Source organism: Cimex lectularius, unplaced genomic scaffold (genome assembly GCF_000648675.2).
Source record: "Cimex lectularius strain Harlan isolate CLEC.00 unplaced genomic scaffold, Clec_2.1 scaffold455, whole genome shotgun sequence".
NCBI classification, from domain to species: domain Eukaryota; kingdom Metazoa; phylum Arthropoda; class Insecta; order Hemiptera; family Cimicidae; genus Cimex; species Cimex lectularius.
In genome coordinates this window covers 72,831-93,188 of record NW_019394170.1, presented here as the reverse complement: position 1 = coordinate 93,188, position 20,358 = coordinate 72,831, and the positions used below count along the sequence as shown (strand labels likewise).

The window sequence follows — 20,358 nt, the reverse complement described above, 5'->3', positions numbered from 1 at the left end:
GTAAGGATAGAAATATATTTATTTATTTTTCTATGAGGAGTCGGCTTCTTTGTGGTGTAAGGGACCGAGAGTGGATGTATTTATTGACGTGAATGTGTAATGTAACAAGGTTGATGGTGGAATACTGAGTACCACATCCACCCTCAGTGAGGTTAGTTATACAATAGATGTAAATGTAAATGTGTAATATTTAAAGACCGTTAATTAATGATTATTTTAAGATCATGAGGTCCGGTCTGGTGTTATTAGGTTTAGAAAAACATTTTCTTTATCATGCCAACGTTTCGATCTTTTTTGAGATCAACTTCAGGGCCTGAGATTTATGAACATTGTTTAAATTATACAAATCCATGTAAGATATGAATATGAATTTATAAAATGATACTCACAATACAGAACTTTTAGGTTTAATCAAAGTATTTTACTCAGTCAACGTATGTGTTTTCTGTGTGTCAATGTTGTGTTTCGTGTTGAGAGAATTAGTGAGATTTTAATGTTTTTTGTTTATATATGTTTGAATTTGAAGGATTGTGGAAGGAGGTAGGCATAGAAATATATTTATTTATTTTTCTATGACGAGTCGGCTTTTTTGTGGTGAAAGGGACCGACAATGGATAAAAGGTTTTTATAAAGAAAATGTTTTTGTAACATACATCACACCTGACTGCATCTCAAGATATTTAAATTATCAATAGGTGTAAAATTTGATGGAAGAATCGAGTACACCAACACTCTGTTTAAGCAATGGTATGTACATAAGGCGGAATCTATGAGAGTGTGAATGGTTTTGGATTGGAACTGGATGCTGAAATGACCTAGCTGTTGATGGCCCTGGATCCAACCTCACTGGCTGGACCAGACCTAATTCTACCCCGGACTGCCAACACCCGAGATGGGTGATTTTTTAGCGCTGCCGGTAATTTATTGTAAATTACATAGCTGGAATTGTCGGTAAACTGCCAGAATTGATAGGCTCTTTTCATGTATGTACATGCATGTGCAGATTTGAGTTTATACAAATCCAAATCCAAAAGCCAATGCTTGATTATATTTAGCCTACCACCTCTGGTTCATTGTCAGAAGATTTATCATCCCTGATTGCCGCACAACGCAAATTTCCGTTGTTCTTCAAAAGGACCTATATAAATCAATTTTTTTTCCATTTTAAACTGAATTCTTAGATAATTTTCAAATCTTATCAGAGCAAATTCGTTTTGGTCTGTCTATTCATCGACATTAATGCTTCATATTGATAGCAGGCAATTAAATATTATTAATTGTTTAGGACGTTTTTCTTGCTTGGTTATGTTTTTGTAATAATATACTTAAAAGGTTTTTAAAAAAATACTTAGACTTCGATGATAAGGAAAAAGAGGCAATCGGGTAGCAGAAAAGAATCTGTCTTTCTGCACTTGATATTCATTTGTCGAATTGAATTCTGATTTAAACTGATTTGAGAATAAGCTGAATCGGATAATCCTCCCTTTCTCGAAATAACCACCATTGCGTATAAGACAACTTATGCCGACGTCTTTTCCGATTTACCAATCGTCACCAGGGTGGTTATTAACTTAAGACTCTCCCCGGCAATTAATTACGGGTGATTGCCCGTCAGGGTGTTTAATATAATTCCGCAGTTAAAAGGGGAGGGGTTCGGTTTAATTTTTGTAAGAGGGGTTTTGTGGGTCCCCAAGGGGTGGCGAAGTGGAGAGGGCTGGAGAATAAATTAGTGCGCTTTGAGAGACGGAGAGATAGAGCACGGTTCTATTAGTGCTAGAACAAGCAGAATCAGCACCCTTTGAGCTTTTGTCTTATTTCAAGTGAAATAATCGCTTTAATTACCTGTAAATTGGGCAGGCCAGGGAGTTGGTAGGGAATTAACTCCGCGAAACAGGTAGCGTTCTCGTTTCGCTACGGCGGGGTCATTACCCGCGGCTGGATGGGGGTTAAAATTAATTTGTAACTTTAGATTTACAATATGGTTCAAACCGTTGAACTGGAATTACGAATTTTCCTGGTCAGCGCACTTTACCAAGTTTCTGAGCCGAGTAAATTAACGTTAAAGTGACTTTACGCGCCCGTAATTTTTAAATTGGCTATTAAAAATAAACTTTCAATTCAAAAGCATTGCTATCTTAGGACATTTATTTACAACCAAGGAAAAGTATTATAGTTAAAATATAGTTTTTGACTTAGATACTCGTCAAATTGTCTTATTTTCAAGTCTTTCCGCGGGAATAGCTGCAAGAGGTTTTGCTTTTTTAGCTTATGAAAATGAAAATGTGTGACATCATGAATAATTCATAATTATGTAACACTACATTATACCAAATGCCGTGACACGCCACAATATTTTCTTTTTGTCGAATTAAATAATTCATTTGTAAATAAGTTATCTTTTTATTAGACAACAAAATAGGAAAAAATAAACATAATGTTTGTCGTTTGACCGCACATAATAATTTGTCAGAACGTTATCATTGTAAACGTACTTAAATTTGGAAATTTTGAAATTGACTCATTTATTGAAAGCAATGTCCCTTATATCCGGAAAGTGGCTGAGATCACTCTTATAAGAAAACTAGATAAACTACCACTCGAAATTCCATCCTACCGACCCATCTCGTTGCTTCCATTAATCTCAAAACAAGAGACAGAAACATTACATTGAAAAACCGAAAATTATACAAGCCACCTAGCCGACAGAAACAAGCTCTGTAAAATAAAAAATTATGTTAAACAAGTTAATGTAAAAACAAGAAAATTTGAACGTTTTACCCTTTAATTCCCGGAAAGATAGTTACTCAGATGTCGAAATCGAGGGAGGCCACCCTAAAGTTTCATACTAGGACAGTTCCTAAACTTGCTGTATACAAGAAATCTACCACAGATGCCAAACAAAACCGCCGCATCATTTACCAATGACACCCCCGATTTGTTGCAAAAACGTTGTCAATACATGTATCAACAGTATCAATATCAATACATGCTGTATGAACAGCAAGTGATCAACTTCATCCATAACTGGACAGATACTTGGAAATTGAAAATAAATCGTCCAAGAAGAGGCTACTCAAAATGATGAAATACTAAAACCGGCTGGTAGACCAAGGGAGGATAAATAGACCAAAATTTATTGATAACGGCGAATTAGAAATTCAGTTTTATTAATTCACTGACAAGCAAAAAATTCCACCCAATTGATTTTTTCATTTTCTCGATAAAAGAAAATTCTGCCCTCAATTTGTCACATTGTTTCTACCAATAAGTATTTGTTTATGCTATATTTTAAATTGAGAATATCAATTACAGGTAAACACACTTAATTCTTAGTTCAATACAAGGATAAAGTATTTATCAATGTTTATTTTTATTAATTTCAATTTTAAACTTAAAAATGCACATACAAGGCCCGGTTCTGGACGCCCTAGGGTAACATAACCACAGGATAACCGTTTTTTTACTTTGAGAATTTTGCTAAACAGGCACCTTATTGTTGTTAAAGCGATTCATCAGCTCCAGGAGGTGTCCAAATTTCTGATCGCCCTGCTCGAAGAAATTTAAAACAGTATGGACTGATGGCTTTCCGTCCCGTAAGAGGACCAAAATTGACCAGAAGACACAGAGTTCCATTTGCTCGAGAACACAGCCATTGGTCTTTGGACGATTGGTCTTCTGTACTTTTTATAGATGAGAGTAGATTTGCTCTCCGATCTCTAGATAAACGTGAAAGATTGTGGATAAGGCGAAATAAATGGTAAGAAGCTTCTAATTTTTCCCAGAGCCAACCTTTTCAACTTAGCTCAGTGATGGACTTTGACGGCCACTGTGGATGAAATTATGGAACATCATGTATTGCCTATCCTAATAACCGACAATCCTATCCTAATGCACGATAATGCCCGTCCGCATGTCGCTTGCATAGTACAAACCTACCTTCAACAGCATAACATCAGGGTCTTAGCCTGGCCAACCCGTACTTGAAGTCCATCGAACACATGTGATAACTTCAAAAGACGAATAAGGGTACTTCCATCATTTCCTACACTCCACGACCTTGAAAGGACTCTTCATTAAGAATAGGCTAACCTCCAGCAAAGAGACATTTCCAGAATGGTAGAAAGAATGCCGAGACCTCTTCGAGATATGATTAAGGCAAGTGGAGGAAATGTGCTACGTGGAAATGTTAATTAAAAATCTAATTAAAACAAATTTTATCTGTCCTTTTTTTACTTTTTTAGACAACGACTCAATGTTTAAACGTTAAACAACATGATATTTTGATTATTGAACAAAAATGTATACAAATCAAGTTATATTACAAGAGGTAGCTTTTTATGCCTGTCAGTTTAGTTTAGTCAACATGTGTAGTTTAAATAATTATTAATGCAGATATTCATTGCTGATGCATTTGAACACCATGCTGAAAATTTGGAATTATGATTTTGGATAACTTTGATCAATTAATAGTTAATTGAGGTAATGTAATTTAGCACGCAATAAATTGTGCGATATGAGTAAATTCTTCTATTTTATAGTAAAGTATAGAAATACAAAATGCATAAATTGTGTGTTTACAATTTATACGTTTTGGATTTTACACGTCATAAACGTTTTCTTTCTGAATGATTGATCGTTTGGTTTAATAAAGCTTATATCTCTTGAGCCTTTCTGTTATTTAACCTGGGACTGTTTCATTATCTTTTCAAGATGACTAGTTAGACATTTTTGTAGCCAGTGTGTCAGGCACGGATTGCAGAGTCGTGTTTAAATTTGTCGTGAAACGCCGGTTCCGTGTTAGACGTGTATTAAAGAAGTTCAAGTATTTCTTGAGAGGCACGTGCCGGTAAATTTGTCAAGGGCGTGTCTCATGTAGACAAGTGAAGGCGATCCCATTAGAGAGCGTTGAAATGGATGCTGAAATGAGATATATCAAAATAGAACCTGTGATGAATGAGAGCGGCGGAAGAAGCCGGATCTGTTGCTTTTTCCTCGCATAGGGCACACAGGGCACGTAACCTCGTGCCCCGGCGAGCATATGTCCCTTAAATTGTTTCACGAGAAAAAGAAGGGAGTTTGGGTAAATTGTCGAGGAACATCTTGTCGCGAAGGAGAGGGTAAATAATGGAGATGCTTCCACTGTGTCGGGGGTTGGGACATTGTAAGTGTTAAAATGAGATAAGCTGGATACCCCATCCAAACCCCCCGCAACGAAGCCATGCATTTTGTAGGGGCCCGGGGCCTACGTGGCTTGAATTTGTTAGCGGGTCCCTCTTCTGGATCAACAGGATGGCTAGGAACACTATTGAATATTTAGCCTCCTTGCACTCTACGTTCCCTAATGTCCTCTTATCTACCTTCGGCAAGCGTCGACGGCCTTTGACAAACTCTCAAACGAAAAACTCCATACATCTCTGAGAAGATGTTCTTGGGATTGAATATTTACAAGGACGAATGAATATATGTTTCGGGAAAAATTACTTCTCGACGAAATGCTTTACCTCACTCTAACCATCAATATAAATAGATCTATAATGATCACTTTTCTTGGTCAATATTTCACTCTTAACTCAAAGTTAGCTTACTTATAATTCTTCATCAACAGACAAATAGCTATCTCAACAAGATCCTTACCTAAAATGGCATAAAGCATAGAAGCTTTTGAGTTAAACGTGAACCAGCAACAGTAGACGGACCCAATAAATCAATTGCCGATCAGTTCACCATGTAAATATGTTTTCACTCTCTACAGGGGCAGACACATGGTTGTCGACTTGCATGTTCTTTTAGGATAACCGCTTGGAGGTTTCATTTTTGATATTCAATACGATAGTCCGGGGTGTGATCTCACTCTTTTTCATGAGAGAGAGAGAGAGAGAGAGAGAGAGAGAGAGAGAGAGAGAGAGAGAGAGANTCTCTCTCTCTCTCTCTCTCTCTCTCTCTCTCTCTCTCTCTCTCTCTCTCTCTCTCTCTCTCTCTCTCTCTCTCTCTCTCTCTCTCTCTCTCTCTCTCTCTCTCTCTCTCTCTCTCTCTCTCTCTCTCTCTTTCTCTCTCTAGGTCTTTATCTTTATCTGTTTCTTTTTTTGATAAAATAAACTCTGTTTCGGTATAGCAAATTTGTTGTAGTTCGTCTTCGTGTCTCTTTTCCAATTTTTTCTAACGATCGTCATCTGTTTTTTTCTCGTTCCTTTTGGAAGTACTACTGACTGTAAAGTTGCCTTTTTTATGTCTACGTGTGTTACGTGCACCATGTTTTATCTCGTCAGATGGAATACAGCGCTGAAGACGAAGACCATAGAATTTCTCCATCCGAATCCACTTCTGTTTATTTCCAGGCGATTACCGTAAAGCCGTCCCCGGGCCTAAATGTTTAACATTTCTATCCGAAAAAAATTCCCGATAGTATTCTTAGCGGGATTGCCGTGGGAGCTGTAACGTTTACGATGCTCCCGTACCACCTAGGAGTACCTTTCGAAATTGCAATTCCCCTCTCACGGAAAAAAGGGAGAGTTTTACTGGTTCCCAGGTGCACGCGTGGTTTTACTATTGGGGCGTTTGAAATAAACAATTTACCTTCGGATGGCGAGTTGAAGGTTTAGCAGAGGGGTGGTGACTGGAGTGCCGTGTGAGCTACTACTACAGGGCCTAGCTCTTAGGACCATGAATAATAAAGGACTGTCTCCTCTCTTCCACCCTCCAACAAGCCCAATATAAAGGATTATGGGGCAAAAGTTATTGGGTCGTACGTTTTCCGCATTCCTTTCCAAAAAGGTAGGAAAAAGTGTATAAGCTTACCCGGATCGATGCACAATTCCTTCGATAAATATCTTCAAATCCATAAAGTTTGCCAAGGAAAGATAATTCATAATTCATTCAACGCTCCAGATTTATTACGCTACACAGACTTTTACATGATCATATATTGCACAAAATGTACAGAGCAACAGGTTGAAATAAATTTTAAATATTATACGAGTACTTGGACATATTGAAAACGATTTCATAAGAAAACAATATTTCGCAAATTAATGATCATTTTCCTTATCCCTGTCACATATTTTTGTTTTACAACGTTTTTAAGATCTTTTTTTATTATTACAACAACATGCTGCAAACGTTAAACCTTAAAATCCTTGAAACATAAATTTATATTATTACAATTAACGTATCTCTGTCTGGGTAGCTTTATTTACCTAATTATAGTACTTTCTCTCATATTATTATTTTTAAATCTTAATACCTGCTTTAACTCTCTCGTTTTATACGTCTCTCTCTCTCTGTCTCTCTCTCTCTCTCTCTCTCTCTCTCTCTCTCTCTCTCTCTCTCTCTCNTCATCTGACTTTCTCTTTCTCAAACTATCTTTTCTCAGGCTCTCCCTCTCTCTCTCTCTCTCTCTCTCTCTCTCTCTCTCTCTCTCTCTCTCTCTCTCTCTCTCTCTCTCTCTCCGATCGCCCCCAAACTCTATTCTCTTTTGCACTCATCGTTCTTCCTCTTTTTTTTTGTTCTCTATCTATGTCACGTTTCAGTATTTTTTTATTTGTTTGTCTTCCTCGCTATTTTTTTTTTAAATTTATTTATCTCTGTTTACTTCATTTCATGTGCCAAATTTGCTTAGTACTGTTACGGTATAACAAAAAATTCATCACACTGTTTTGGCAGTTATTCTTTTAACAGCAACGACTTTATTCCAAACTTTTTATTGAAAAAAAACAAAAAACTTATTGTTGAAATTATGAATTTGTTTTTATCCCTTGGTCGAATCCTTACTACATCCTTCTTAAGAAACCCCTGGAAAAATAATCTAATAATAAAAAAATATATATTCTTTTGGTTGCTTTCGTGAAACATCAGAGGCTCGGGTTTCACACCAGGATTAAAAAAATATCTGGGTAATGCGCCAGGCAGGGGGAAAAAAATCAACACGGTTGCGCAATATCATCCCTGATTGCGTAATCAATAATGAATTTGTTTTGCCACATCGATACACAATACCTGTTTACACGTAGCAGGTGTCTGAATCCTCCTCTTTCCAATCGAGAGAGTATTTCAAATTGATAATCCCATATTGAACGAGTGCTTTACTAAGTACATATAATATCTGCATACCTATTGTTGATTTCATTTAAATTTTGAAATATCTGAACATTTAACGTTGGGATATACAGATTAAACTATTGAAATAGTACTTTTTTGAAAACCTTAGGTAACACTTAATCAAATTATTTACTTTAAATAATTCAATTTTTTGCAATGTATTTGTTAAACAAGATATTTGATGATATTTTATTTTGGATTTCGTTGCGTTTAATAAACCATGTTTGTGTGGAAACTGTTTTTCCTAAACAAAATACCTGGCAATGTTTAGGTTTTTCAAGTGTCTTTATTTTTAAATTAACGGTTTATTTAATAATTTAGAATATTAAAGGGTTGAAGGCCCACGGTCGTCAGAGATGACGGTTGAAATTTACCCCGGGTCTTGACAACCTATTAAAAGGAGAGAACGTTGAAAGAAACCGTTCGTGAGAAACTGTAACCCGCTTTTTTCCTACACAGTTGATTTTTCAATTAAAGACCTTTGAAAAACTAAAGAGAAGGTGTCGTCGAGCCTCATGGAAATATCAATCAAATCTTTAGCCCAGTGACATGACAATTAGTCAGTGAGTCTAATGAGATGGCGTCCGAAGGTGAAGACTTGGCGAGCACCTCTCACCCGGCCAAACCGAAATAGAAACTCTTTTGCCAGCCGGGACGCAGGCCCTGTTATAAAAATATCTGAGATGCGCTGGACCGGCTCAGTTTAATTTTCCGCTAAGATTTTTTCTACTCGGCTGGCCCGGATGTGAAGTACTAATGTCAAAACGACCGAGCCGACTTTTTCAATCAACGGTCTTCTTGACCATCTGAAGACCTCTCGGAATCTTTTCAGCCAACTTAAAACTAAAAACTAATCAATTTCGATGCGAAACGCCATCTGTAAAAATTTAAAAGTTAAGAACTGTAAATAATTAACAATATAGAACAACGGCAAATTAAAAAATTAAAAAGCATTGAAAAAATCTGAAAGGTAACCTGTTTACCAACTCTTCTCAAAACTCTAAAAAACTAACAAAATTACCTATAAGCTCAAGGGCAGTGGTCTTTAGAAACCTTCAAAACAAATAAGTAATTTAAATACGAATCGTATCATCCTTCTCCCCGACCCATTTTGCAGAAGCGAGCGTTCCAAAAGGCAGCATCCTTGGCCCCATTCTGTTTCCAGTGTACACTGCAGGCATTCCTAAATCCCGACACAGTACTCTTTTCATAAGACCCCACCAACCTCTCAGCCAACCCAGGCCCAGTAGGGGCTTTCATTTACCTTCAGAACTATTTCTTCTTGAAAGAATTGTTGCAGTAACAGGATCGGACTCAACGAAAATAAATCTTAATAAATAACTATCACTCTCTGCTGTATTCCATCTCCTCCAATATACCACTCTGTTCCTCCTTCAGCAATCAATTCCCTCTGCTTTGGGGACTTTATATGGAAAAAATGCTTGGAATTCCCACAATAGGGTAACAAAATTTTAAAAAAGTGTTCTACCAAGCATTCAAACCTAAAAAAAATCCAGCCCGCTCCAGTCCATATCTTTTGAACCTTGCCAAAGATTCCTACTTCCACTCAGCCCTTCAAATCCTATTTGTTCATCTGCCATTTTCTAATTCGCAGTTTTTCTAGAAATTCTACATGATATTATCATGTACTATTAGCAGTTCTTTTTAAGCAATAATAATTTGCGTAATTTTATTTCATTCGTTATATTTTATTTTAAATAATATCACGGTAATGTAATTATATTTAAGAAAGGGTTTTCGGTAAAATATTCATCGATGACTTTATTTGGGTAAAAACTTGATTTATGAATGGCGGATACTCCAAGATTGAGTTTGATTCCTGTTGGATATTCAGAGGATTATTCAAGGTGTACAGTAACTTTAAGTGACAGGTACCAGGTTTGCCTAGTGTTCCGTTGTTTGTTGTTAGACGTTCAAATTACAACTACAACTAGATTACCAGCAGGCAGTTGTCTTCCGGCGAAGGTGGGACTTGTTGCATACCGTTTAAGGTTGCCCTTCCGAACATTCCCACCCGAGCCGGAGGGGTTGAATTTGCATGAGAAAACAATATTGTCAGACATAAGTAGCGAGCCGTCATCCCACTGTTATGATAATCTTAAAGTTAGATAACTCCCATAATCCGTTCCTAACCCATCCCCTTGGTTTAATAAAGAAGGTCGTAAAATACGACGAGGCCGCGCTTTAAAACTGTTTCCGCGGGGGGAAAACTGAATTTCAAGAGTACTCTTTTTATTTCCCCATCCAGGTTTTTTTTCGTTTTGCAGTACATCTTTTACTTCAGCATGCCTTGTTGTTTAGGAACTAATTTTCCTTACGAAACGTTACCGTTTGCATCTAAATTTTTCCGCCCTAATAACAGTTAAACATCTTTTCTATGCTTTTGCTTCATAATTTGAATTATAAGCTTGCAACGTGTTAAAATTCAATTTGTTACTGGCTAAACATGGAAAGGTTCATAATTAAAAATTAAAATACAAATTCACTAGTTTTCGTGGTCCTCTTGATCAATTAATATCTTTCAATTAATTAAGGTTTTTAATTGAGATAAAATGTATAAGTTGAACAATGGCAAAAAGGAGGGAAAATTCAAAAGGTGGGGTTGAGATGGGAAGTTAGTGTCCGAGTGGATCGAAGTCACGATATCTCCAGTGGTAGAAAGAGCGGCGTATCTGGCCAAAGATCGTGGGTTCGAATCCCGCTCATGACACTGACTTTTTTATCTCAACTAAAAACCTTAATTAATACAAAATATAGTGAAAAAATTGAAATTAAAAATAAACAAATCCTAAAAAATTGTCAAATTCATAGACCAGACAGGCAGAAGAAGACCTTTTAGAGATAATGCGGACAATCAACTTTCAGTTCACAAAAACATCAACAAAAACAAACATGTAACTACTACACGATGTAGATAAATGGACGACCAATAACACACAGTTTAAAGAATTACAGTCGGGTGACTACCAGTTATATAATAATGTAAAGAATTTTATAATAGTTTATCCCAATCCTAAACAATAATTGGTATATTCGGATTTTATTTAAGAACAAGTTGGGAAAATAAAACAATTTTTTAAAGGTATGACAGCTTTTTAACATAACAAACATTTCACCTAATATCATTACGACTATTCAAATTTTATTTAAGAACAATTTGTGAAAAATAAAACAATATTTTAAGTGTATGACAGCTTGTATGACCACAAAACCAATATTTCACCCAATATTAGTGGCATTCACGATCTTTTTGTTAACCCTGTTAACTCTGTTAGGTTGTGTTAGATCGAGAAAAACGATACTTAGACTTGTGAGAATCGGCTAGTTAACATTGCCGGATCTAACAGGACAGGGCCAATGTAGATGTCAGGTCGAAAATGTAGTCACATGGCTATCCGTTAGGGCTTAGGTAACCAACATGGCAGCCATGAATTTAACAGCTGTTTTGTGTTTACACGTATTTTTATTCTTAAATAATTATTAATTAAATCAGACCAATACTTCTTTTGTTAATTTCTGACCTGTTCTTATACTCTTATTCATAATAGATACATCCCATATCCTATAAAGTTGTAGCAGTTAGACTTTAGCATACAAGTTAGGTATGTCGGCACGAATTGAAGCGTGTCATTTGGTAGTATTTTTCGAGTGCATAGATAGCATTTTGAATGAAAAAGTTTATTAATTTTCCTTTTTTATTAACTTCTGGCATCTTACAATTTGACACAAAACAAACAACAACAAGCCTTCAAGGACTGCTATAGCTTTATTTTTGGTTCTACCAATCGCCACTCGCAGCATCTATTCGAGTTAACATTGAGAATACCACTTTATTACGACTACATTGGTCACTGCTTAAATTTCCCGGTAAGATTGATTTTAAAATAGCCAATTTCAATCAACATTATTGAAAAATTTTATGTTAAATACATTATAAAATGTTTGGCATTATATATTCTTATTACAACATCTTATAAAAACTTTCATTAGTTCTCAATGTTGTTAAAATATTGGTTAATGGTTTCTAAACTTATGAACGTTGAAGAAATAACAAAATTCTACTTTTCTGTTTCCAGGTCTTTTCCGAGATGAATATAATGTTCAGCGTCGGTGGAGTTTACTACTACGGAGATCCGATCACGTATGACTATATGGAAGATCGTATTTTCGAACATTCGAGGAACGTCTCTATCAAACTTCACCGGCGAGTTGGAAAGTTTGTTAAACTTCAGCTTCACTTCGCCGCCAGGTGGATCATGATCAGCGAAGTCACTTTCGACTCAGGCAAGTCTCGACCGAAATTGGGTTATACTTTACCCGGCGCGTTTTACGGATTCCGTCATGATTTCCGTGGGAGTCGATGTTACACAATAAATTGGGTCTAGGGAGACAAGATGACACAAAAGAGCTTGATGAAGAAGCAGCGGAATTAAGAGAAAGATGTAGATGCATATCTAAGACGTGCAGGAGCAGTTAGAGGATTATGTGCTCTGAATACAAGAGAGATCGTGACTTCTACCTTTCCTTGAGATATACTCATAAATTTGATCTTTTCTAGTTCGGAGGCTTTTACTCCTCTACTCGGCTGGTAGTATTTCAGTAAATTAAGGAAAATATTCAAATCAGTTGTCGTTTCGGGACACCCGTTTTAGGAATTTACGGCGGCTCGAATTAAGGGCGGTAATTTTCAAACTTACCCAATTAACGATCTCTGCGTTTGTCCTATTTCAATTAACCCTTCATTCCTTCCATCCAATTAAGGGATTGGATACGTTGCAAATATATTAAATTGAACAATAAACCTGCCAGCATTGCCGTCCGTTGAAAACTCCTGTTTTCGGCCCCATCTCGGCATACAATTATTTATATGGTGTTACAGTACAAACAATTCAGTGCGATCGATCCTTGGACAAGAGGCATGATTAAATGTTTTATGCAACTGTACGGGTACAGAAATGGGCAGTATCAAATGTAGTACAACCGTTTGATTAATTCTAGGCAAAACCAAGACGCCTCTGATATTGACCTGTGCCATTTACAGGCTGTTAATTGGGTTCATTTACATCCACTACACCACATTTTAATTAATAGGTTGACAATGCCGTCCCTATTACTGTTGTTAATGTTCCTAATTAAACAATTTCAAGTTTAAATTTGAATTTGAAACAGTTTTCCTCACAATAAGTGAGAAATCAGAAGAAAAGGATACATGATTTTTCTGTGGAATAATTTATTTTATTTTCTTCCATATTATCTGTTACGTATATAAACATATAAATAATAATTTTTGATTTATACATTTGTGTTCCATATCCCGTTTAAGTGGAAATTGGCGTATTTGGTTGTTTGGGATAGTAAACGAGAGAGCGAGAAAAAGATGTATAAATATACAGAGAGAGTTACAAAGATCATTGCAAAGCTGGATATATATTACTAAAAAAAATCTATATATATATTACTACATACAGATACATATTTGTTGATGTGTAAGTAAAATCAGGACGAATAAGGAGACTCCAAATTTTAACTATGAGAATGTGGCATAACCGGTCTCTAAATCATGTTTATTTTGGGTGTCCTCTCTCGTCCTCCGAAAAATTTAATCAAGCAGGTAACTATTTTCTGAATACAAGTGACCTAGCAATTCCCAAAATTATCCAAATCCTTGCTTCATCTAACACTTGGGCTCCCAAAATCACACAGTTCAATTTTTCGACAGTTTCAAGTTTATTGTATAGTTAGTTCTGAAGTATGAGGCTCAAATTTTGGAAATGAAATCGACAGAGTGCAACAAAAATATTTTAATCGTATACTTTATGTCCCTTCAACATTCCAGGACATTGTTTCCGTTTAGAAACAAGCTTTTTTCACACTTAACAACTTTCGTTTTTAACTGGACACCAACTTGTTGGTGCAAATCATTCTCACTGTCTAATGGCAGACTTTTAGCCTTCTTACTGCCGGTTAGTATAATTGTCTGAATGCAAAACCGTTATTTTCAACTGAGTAGTTTCTCTTAGGAACAATCTTTTAATGATTGGAGCAAAAGATCCATGCAGGGAGGAGATTCTAATATCCTGAAGGATAAAATGAATGATCTATTTAAAAAAAATTAAAACCAAATCACAAAACACTGAACACTGAACATAACAATCTAGAAAAACATCGAAGAAACTTGAGGAAGTGAACAATACGTGGATTTTAATTTAGAAGAATATTACAAAAAAAAATTTAAACTATAAAGAGGAAAAATGGCTCCATTTCGATGTACAGATTGCTCGTTCTTCCGTTTATATATTTCTTATTCACGAGTGTATCAAAATTACCAAAAAATTCGGTTAAACAAGTTTCATGTTAACAAGAGTCAACTGTATGAACAATTTATCCCGACTCTTTGAGTCTTTACAATATATTTTACAGATAGAATACAAGAAAAAAGTTTTACATTTTTTAAAAAATGTAAAACGTGAAATAAAAATATTTCACGTTCCAAAACAGGTGGGAGAGTGAGCGAGAGGGAAAGAGAGAGAATGAGTTACAGAGAGATAGAAATGGAAAGAGCGATAGAAAGGGAGATAAAATAAAAAAGAAAGAGAAAGAGCGAGAGAAAGGGAGATAGAGTAAAAAAGAAAGAGCGAGAGAAAGGGAGATAGAGTAAAAAGGAAAGAGAAGGGGTGAGAGAAAGGGAGATAGAGTAAAAAAGAAATAGAAGGGGCGAGGGGAAGAGGCGGATTCACTCAAATGTAAACTATACCTAATAGAAGACGTTTGGTCAAATTTAATACATTTTTATTGTAATGTCATTTTTTTAAGTTAAAATTTTAGTTTTTTTTTCGTTGGTATTGCAGTCAAAATGTTAAAGAAATTCTCTGAAAGAACTGTTATGCGAAGTTATTCCCCATCCATTAAGCAGTATTGGTGTGGTGGCTGACTGGAAATTCCCATGTATAATATATTTAATAACTGCCCGTTTTTGACGATGGAAAAAGGCCAATGAAAAGTCCTTTTTAATTTAAAAAAAAGTTACATCCGAGATGAGACGAGGCAATTAGTGAAAAATTAATATTTCCTAATATCCCAGGCGCTTAACAACTTAATAAACATTCAACCGCCGGTATGGACAGGTCCCAACATTCGGAAACTTAAGCACCCGGGGGCAGGGAACACGTGAATCACGGTTTTTAATAAAAACTCTTCGGAATGATATGTAGCCTCTAGTAACGAATGGAGGTTTTTTGTGCTTGTTTTCCCCCCCGAAGAGAAGAAGCAAATGAAATCCGAAGTGAGGTAACCATTGTCTTGTTTTTTCAGATCATAAATCTCCTTTTTGGCCGCCTATATATATTTTTTTACCGCCATTTAAATAAAACTCCATTGCGATTTTTCTTTATAATTAAATATATTTATCTAGATTTACAGGAAATACACTGACGGGCAAAAAATTCCGCCCACTTGTAATATACCTTGATTTGTATGTATTTATTATGTATTAATCAATGTTTCATGTTTTTCAACTTTTAATAATTGAGTCTTTGTTTAAAAAAGTAAATTGCAAAGAGAAAAAATACCGACAGAGAAAATTTCTTTTAATTTTGTTTTAGATTTTTAATTAACATTTCAATATCGCGTATTTCCTCCTCTTGCCTGAAATTACATCTCGAAGAAGCCTCGGCATACTTTCTACCAGTCTGGAAATGCCTTTTTGCTGGAGGTTAGCCCATAAAGAGTCCTTTCAAGGTCGTGGAGTGTATCAGGAAGTGATGGACATGCTCTTATTCGTCTTTTATCCCAGGGTTATCCCATAAATGTTCCATGGGGTTCAAGTCTGGAGAACGGGCTGGCCATGCTAAGACCCTGATGTTATGCTGCTGAAGGTACGTTTGTCTACGCGAGCGACATGTGGACGGCCATTATCGTGCAATAAAATAGGGTTGTCGCCGATTTCATCGAGGATAGGCAACGCATGATGTTTCAAAATTTCATCCATATAAAGAGGGGCCGTCGATGACGCTCCACTAACAACAAGCAACTCTGTGCGACTCTCCATCGAAATTCCTGCCCACACCATCACTGAACTACCTTGAAAAGCTTGGCTCTGAGAAATTACAGACTTCGTACCTTTCATTTTGCCTTCTCCTCACTCTTTCACGTCCTTCTGGAGATCGTAGAGCAAATTTACACTCATCTATAGATCAAACGTCCAAAGACCAATGTCTGTGTCTCGACCAAATGCGAGCCGTGCAACTTTGTGTTCTGGTCAATGCTGGTACTCTTACAGGGTGAAAAGCCATCAGCCCATACTGACTTAATCTTCTTCGAGCAGTGCGATCAGAAATTTGGACACCTCAAACTTCCTGGAACTGATGAATCGCATGAACAGCTTCTCAAAGTAAAAAAACGGCCATCCTGTCGTTCTGGTACCCTTGGGCGCCCAGAACTGGGTCGTTTGTGGTTTCTATTGTAGATTTCTTGAAAACGTCTAATGGCATATCGCAGAGTTTCGTAGAGAACTCCGATGGCAATAGCCGCATACCTGATGGAATGTCCATCATCAGAGCCACACCACGCGCAACATCCTCAGCACTAAGTGGCATTTTTAAGTTTAAACATCGAAATTAATAAAACAAAGATGAAAATTAAACAGTTTATTGCTTCGGAGTTCAAATCATACTGAATAAACATTATAAATTCCGTAAAAATTAAGTATTGAGAAATACTAAATTCACTAGTTTTCCTGGTCCGCTTGACCAATTAATAAATTTCAATTAATTAAGGTCTTTAGTGGAGAAAAAAACGTCAGTGTCACGAGCGGGATTCGAACCCACGATCTTCGGCCAGATACGCCGCTCTTTCTACCACTGGAGATATCGTGACTTCGATCCACTCGGACACTAACTTCCCATCTCAACCCCACCTTTTGAATTTTCCCTCCTTTTTGCCATTTTTCAACTTATACTTTTTATCTCAACTAAAAACCTTAATTAATTGAGTGTCTAATTGATATTCCCAATTTAAAACTTAGCAAAAACAAATATTTATTGATAAAAACGATGAGACAAATTTAGGGCAGAATTTTTTTTATTCAGAAAAAAAATCAATTGGGTGAAATTTTTTAGCTATCTATGTAATTTAAACGATTAACCTTTTCTAATGTTAAATTAAATTTGAACCAATTTACCTGTTAGGATTAAAATCATTATTCTGTTCTTTTTTGCGTCTCATTTTTAATTATATAATTATAAATCAAAATGATATGTAATTTTATCTAGGGCGTTATTAGGATTTTGTTAGTTAAAAATAGCGGAATTAATTCAATAAGAAGGGGTTGTACAGGTTTGTTTTGGTTGAAGGAGGGAGGGCTAAACCGCATATTGTGTATGCTGAAGACAAGAAACAAACAAGATATTGTGCAGGGGTTTATGATTCGCTACGTTTCTTGCCCTCGGGGGAATTCGATGTGAAGAAGCCCTATTTACCCTATACTAATTGTCAGGATACCTCCTCCGTTATGTCAATTGGGGGGGGGGGGGGCTTTGTACGACGGTATGCCCATATCACCCGGAATGCCAATAACCCCGACGTCGTGTTCCAGAGCATTGTTTTCATCGGGTCGACATGTTCTGAATGCCCTGTTTTAATATAAGTCCTTCTCTCTCCCTTGTACTTTCTCTCTTTCTCTATCTCTCTCTCACCTCACCCTCGTGTCATACCTGCCCATATTAGCAAAACGGACATATGCATGGAATTCTGAAATGGACACATGCCCCAAATTCCGGGTTCGAAAACAAAGACACTCCTCTTGGTCCCTTTGAATCCATTTTTTTTTAAATTCAAATTCACATTCCCCCCACAAACTTCGAGATGCACATCAATCTTTGTTCGGATGAAGTAATTAAGGCGCGTATTTTTTACAATTCAAAGAGAAGGAAAATGAGGAGTTTAAATTTGTCAATCGTTTAATAATCACGAATAACTATCCTGATGACGTGAGAAATAATGATGGTACAATGGTGACTGTTCTCATCGTAGAGTCAATAATGATGAAAACGCTGCAATTATTTGGTGCAATGCGACATCGTTTCAATATTCGTCGATCAATTTAAATCCTACAGCTGCTGTAATTTTTCTGAGTCCATTTTTTAAAAATCATGCCGCCGAGGTTGAAGCTCTTGAATAAATTTTTATCTGATAAAAAAAAAAACAACTACGTCGCCGAGTAAAGATATTCTAAACGTGGACATTTAAGGCGAGGTTTGTTGTTGAACGATAACGGCCGCCAAAGATGCCTTAAAGGCCAGGATAGATCGACTGTTAAAGGGCCATATCTCTCGTGTTACACCTTCTATGTTGACAGTACAAAAGGGCGAGTTCCATTATTGGCAATCGCCGCCCAACCACATCGCGTCTTCAGAAACCCCTTTACCGACAAGTCATCGCCTCTCAGGGATCCCCCCCTTTTCGCAACACTCTTGTCACACTAATTTGGTGTCTTATCTTACAGATATCGCTCACGGTAACTTCACACCGGAAATGCCGCCTAACCCCGATCTTCCCGTACAGAGTGACGTTTTCGTCGATAAGGAACAAAACAGACCGCAATCTGAAATTCCAGGTAAGTCTTAATTCTAACATTCTAATGTTAGTCATAAAATGAATTAACAGTACAACACTTACTGTACGCAATACTAACGAATTTTGAAAATTCAAACATAAAGTTTCAAAGTCATAACTCTTTATTAAACAAATATTTCCAAAACTCCAACTATTCTAAAATATTATGAAACACTAGTTTTAAAGAGAAAACAATACGATTAAATAAAATAATAGTACCGAAAAAAGATAAATTTTAGAAAATGTCGAGGTAGGTAATGATGGATCAGTCATAGTTTATCAACCTTTTCAAAAAGATAGTTCCTACTCACAATAAGTTGTTCCCAACGATCCGGATTTCGGGCTTTTAGCTCATCATCAGATTGAAGGAGTCCTACGGGCGGCGGCGGTTTAGGTTTGACGATTTAGGCATTGACACGGTGCTCATCACTGCAAGGTAAAGATCCCGGGTTCGAATCCAGCGGCCCTGCATTCAAACCCGACATACTTACAATTTTTGTTTCTAAAGCACCGGCACTCCGAGGGTTCAAATAACATCGTATTTGAAATACCCTTGGAAAAAATTGTTATTTATATTTAATAAAAAATATGTTTANAAAGATAAAATGAAAATGATACCTTAATAGTAGATTAGTAAATTAATGATAAAATTAATAAAAATTAAATTAATTAATTTTATTATTTTGTACGTTTAATATTATTTATATACATATTTAAAATAGGAGGTAGATTAAAATTTATTAGATTATTAATGCATTTATCTCTATGATCAATTTTACATTTTTTAATTTCAAATTTTCAAACCAATCTAATTCCCTCCCTTTGCTGAAACTATGTAACACTGTTGTGTTTAAATTTAAATTGTGTTTTGTTTCGTTTAGATCCTGGTCCTTAAATTCCGAAAATTTGGTCGAGGCAAGTGTTCTTTAACTCTCGTTTTTACTTCTCTACCGCTTTTTCCTATATATTTAATGTCGCAATCATTACAATTAAGTTTGTAAAGCCCGCCTTTTGCCAAGTTGTCTACCTTGTCTTTAGGGTTTGCGAAGATGTTTCTAAATGAACACGCAGTTCTAAAAGCTAGTCTTAAACCTTCTCGTTTAGGAATTTTACCTACTTTTTCTGATAGTTCACCAATGTACGGCAAATAACGGTAATTCATTTTCCGTTGGGTAGCTGAGTCCTATTGTTGCTTCTTTTAATGTTAATTTTTTATTCTTTTAACTAGCAACCTATCAATAAATATTTCTTAATATCCATTTTTTGCTAAGGTTTTAATAGTTCATCATTCTTTTTTATATTTCGTAATTGTTAATGGGAGTTTTAACATACACTCTATGAGCCAAACGAAACCAGCCGCTTGTTTGGTCCATGGGTGAGGAGAATCCGCTGGTATCGTATTGTCTGTAGTTGTGTGTTTTCTCTATATGTCTATTTCAATCAGGTTGTTTAATATGGACAATTTTAGGTCTAAAAACAGTACTGTCTATAGTTTATCACCTGTACAGTTTATTGAATAACTACTCAGTGTATTTGCTGGAAGAACGACGGGAAATGTATGAACTAAATAACTGTTAACCGACTACTGTTAAAGTTAAACAGGTTCAAAGTTAAATTTAGGCTCATTCAACT

General features: G+C 36.1%; 1 protein-coding gene across 1 annotated transcript in view; it reads left to right on the top strand.

Moving 5' to 3' along the window:
* LOC106662887 (discoidin domain-containing receptor 2-like) overlaps positions 1-20,358 on the top strand; it is a gene marked incomplete at its 5' end in the record, with an annotated part of 67,277 nt that overhangs the window by 32,531 nt on the left and 14,388 nt on the right. Inside the window, 2 exons of the mRNA XM_024229973.1 lie at positions 12,192-12,399; positions 18,617-18,727. Coding sequence (XP_024085741.1) covers positions 12,192-12,399; positions 18,617-18,727 — 319 coding nt within the window. The remainder of the gene's footprint in view (positions 1-12,191; positions 12,400-18,616; positions 18,728-20,358) is intronic.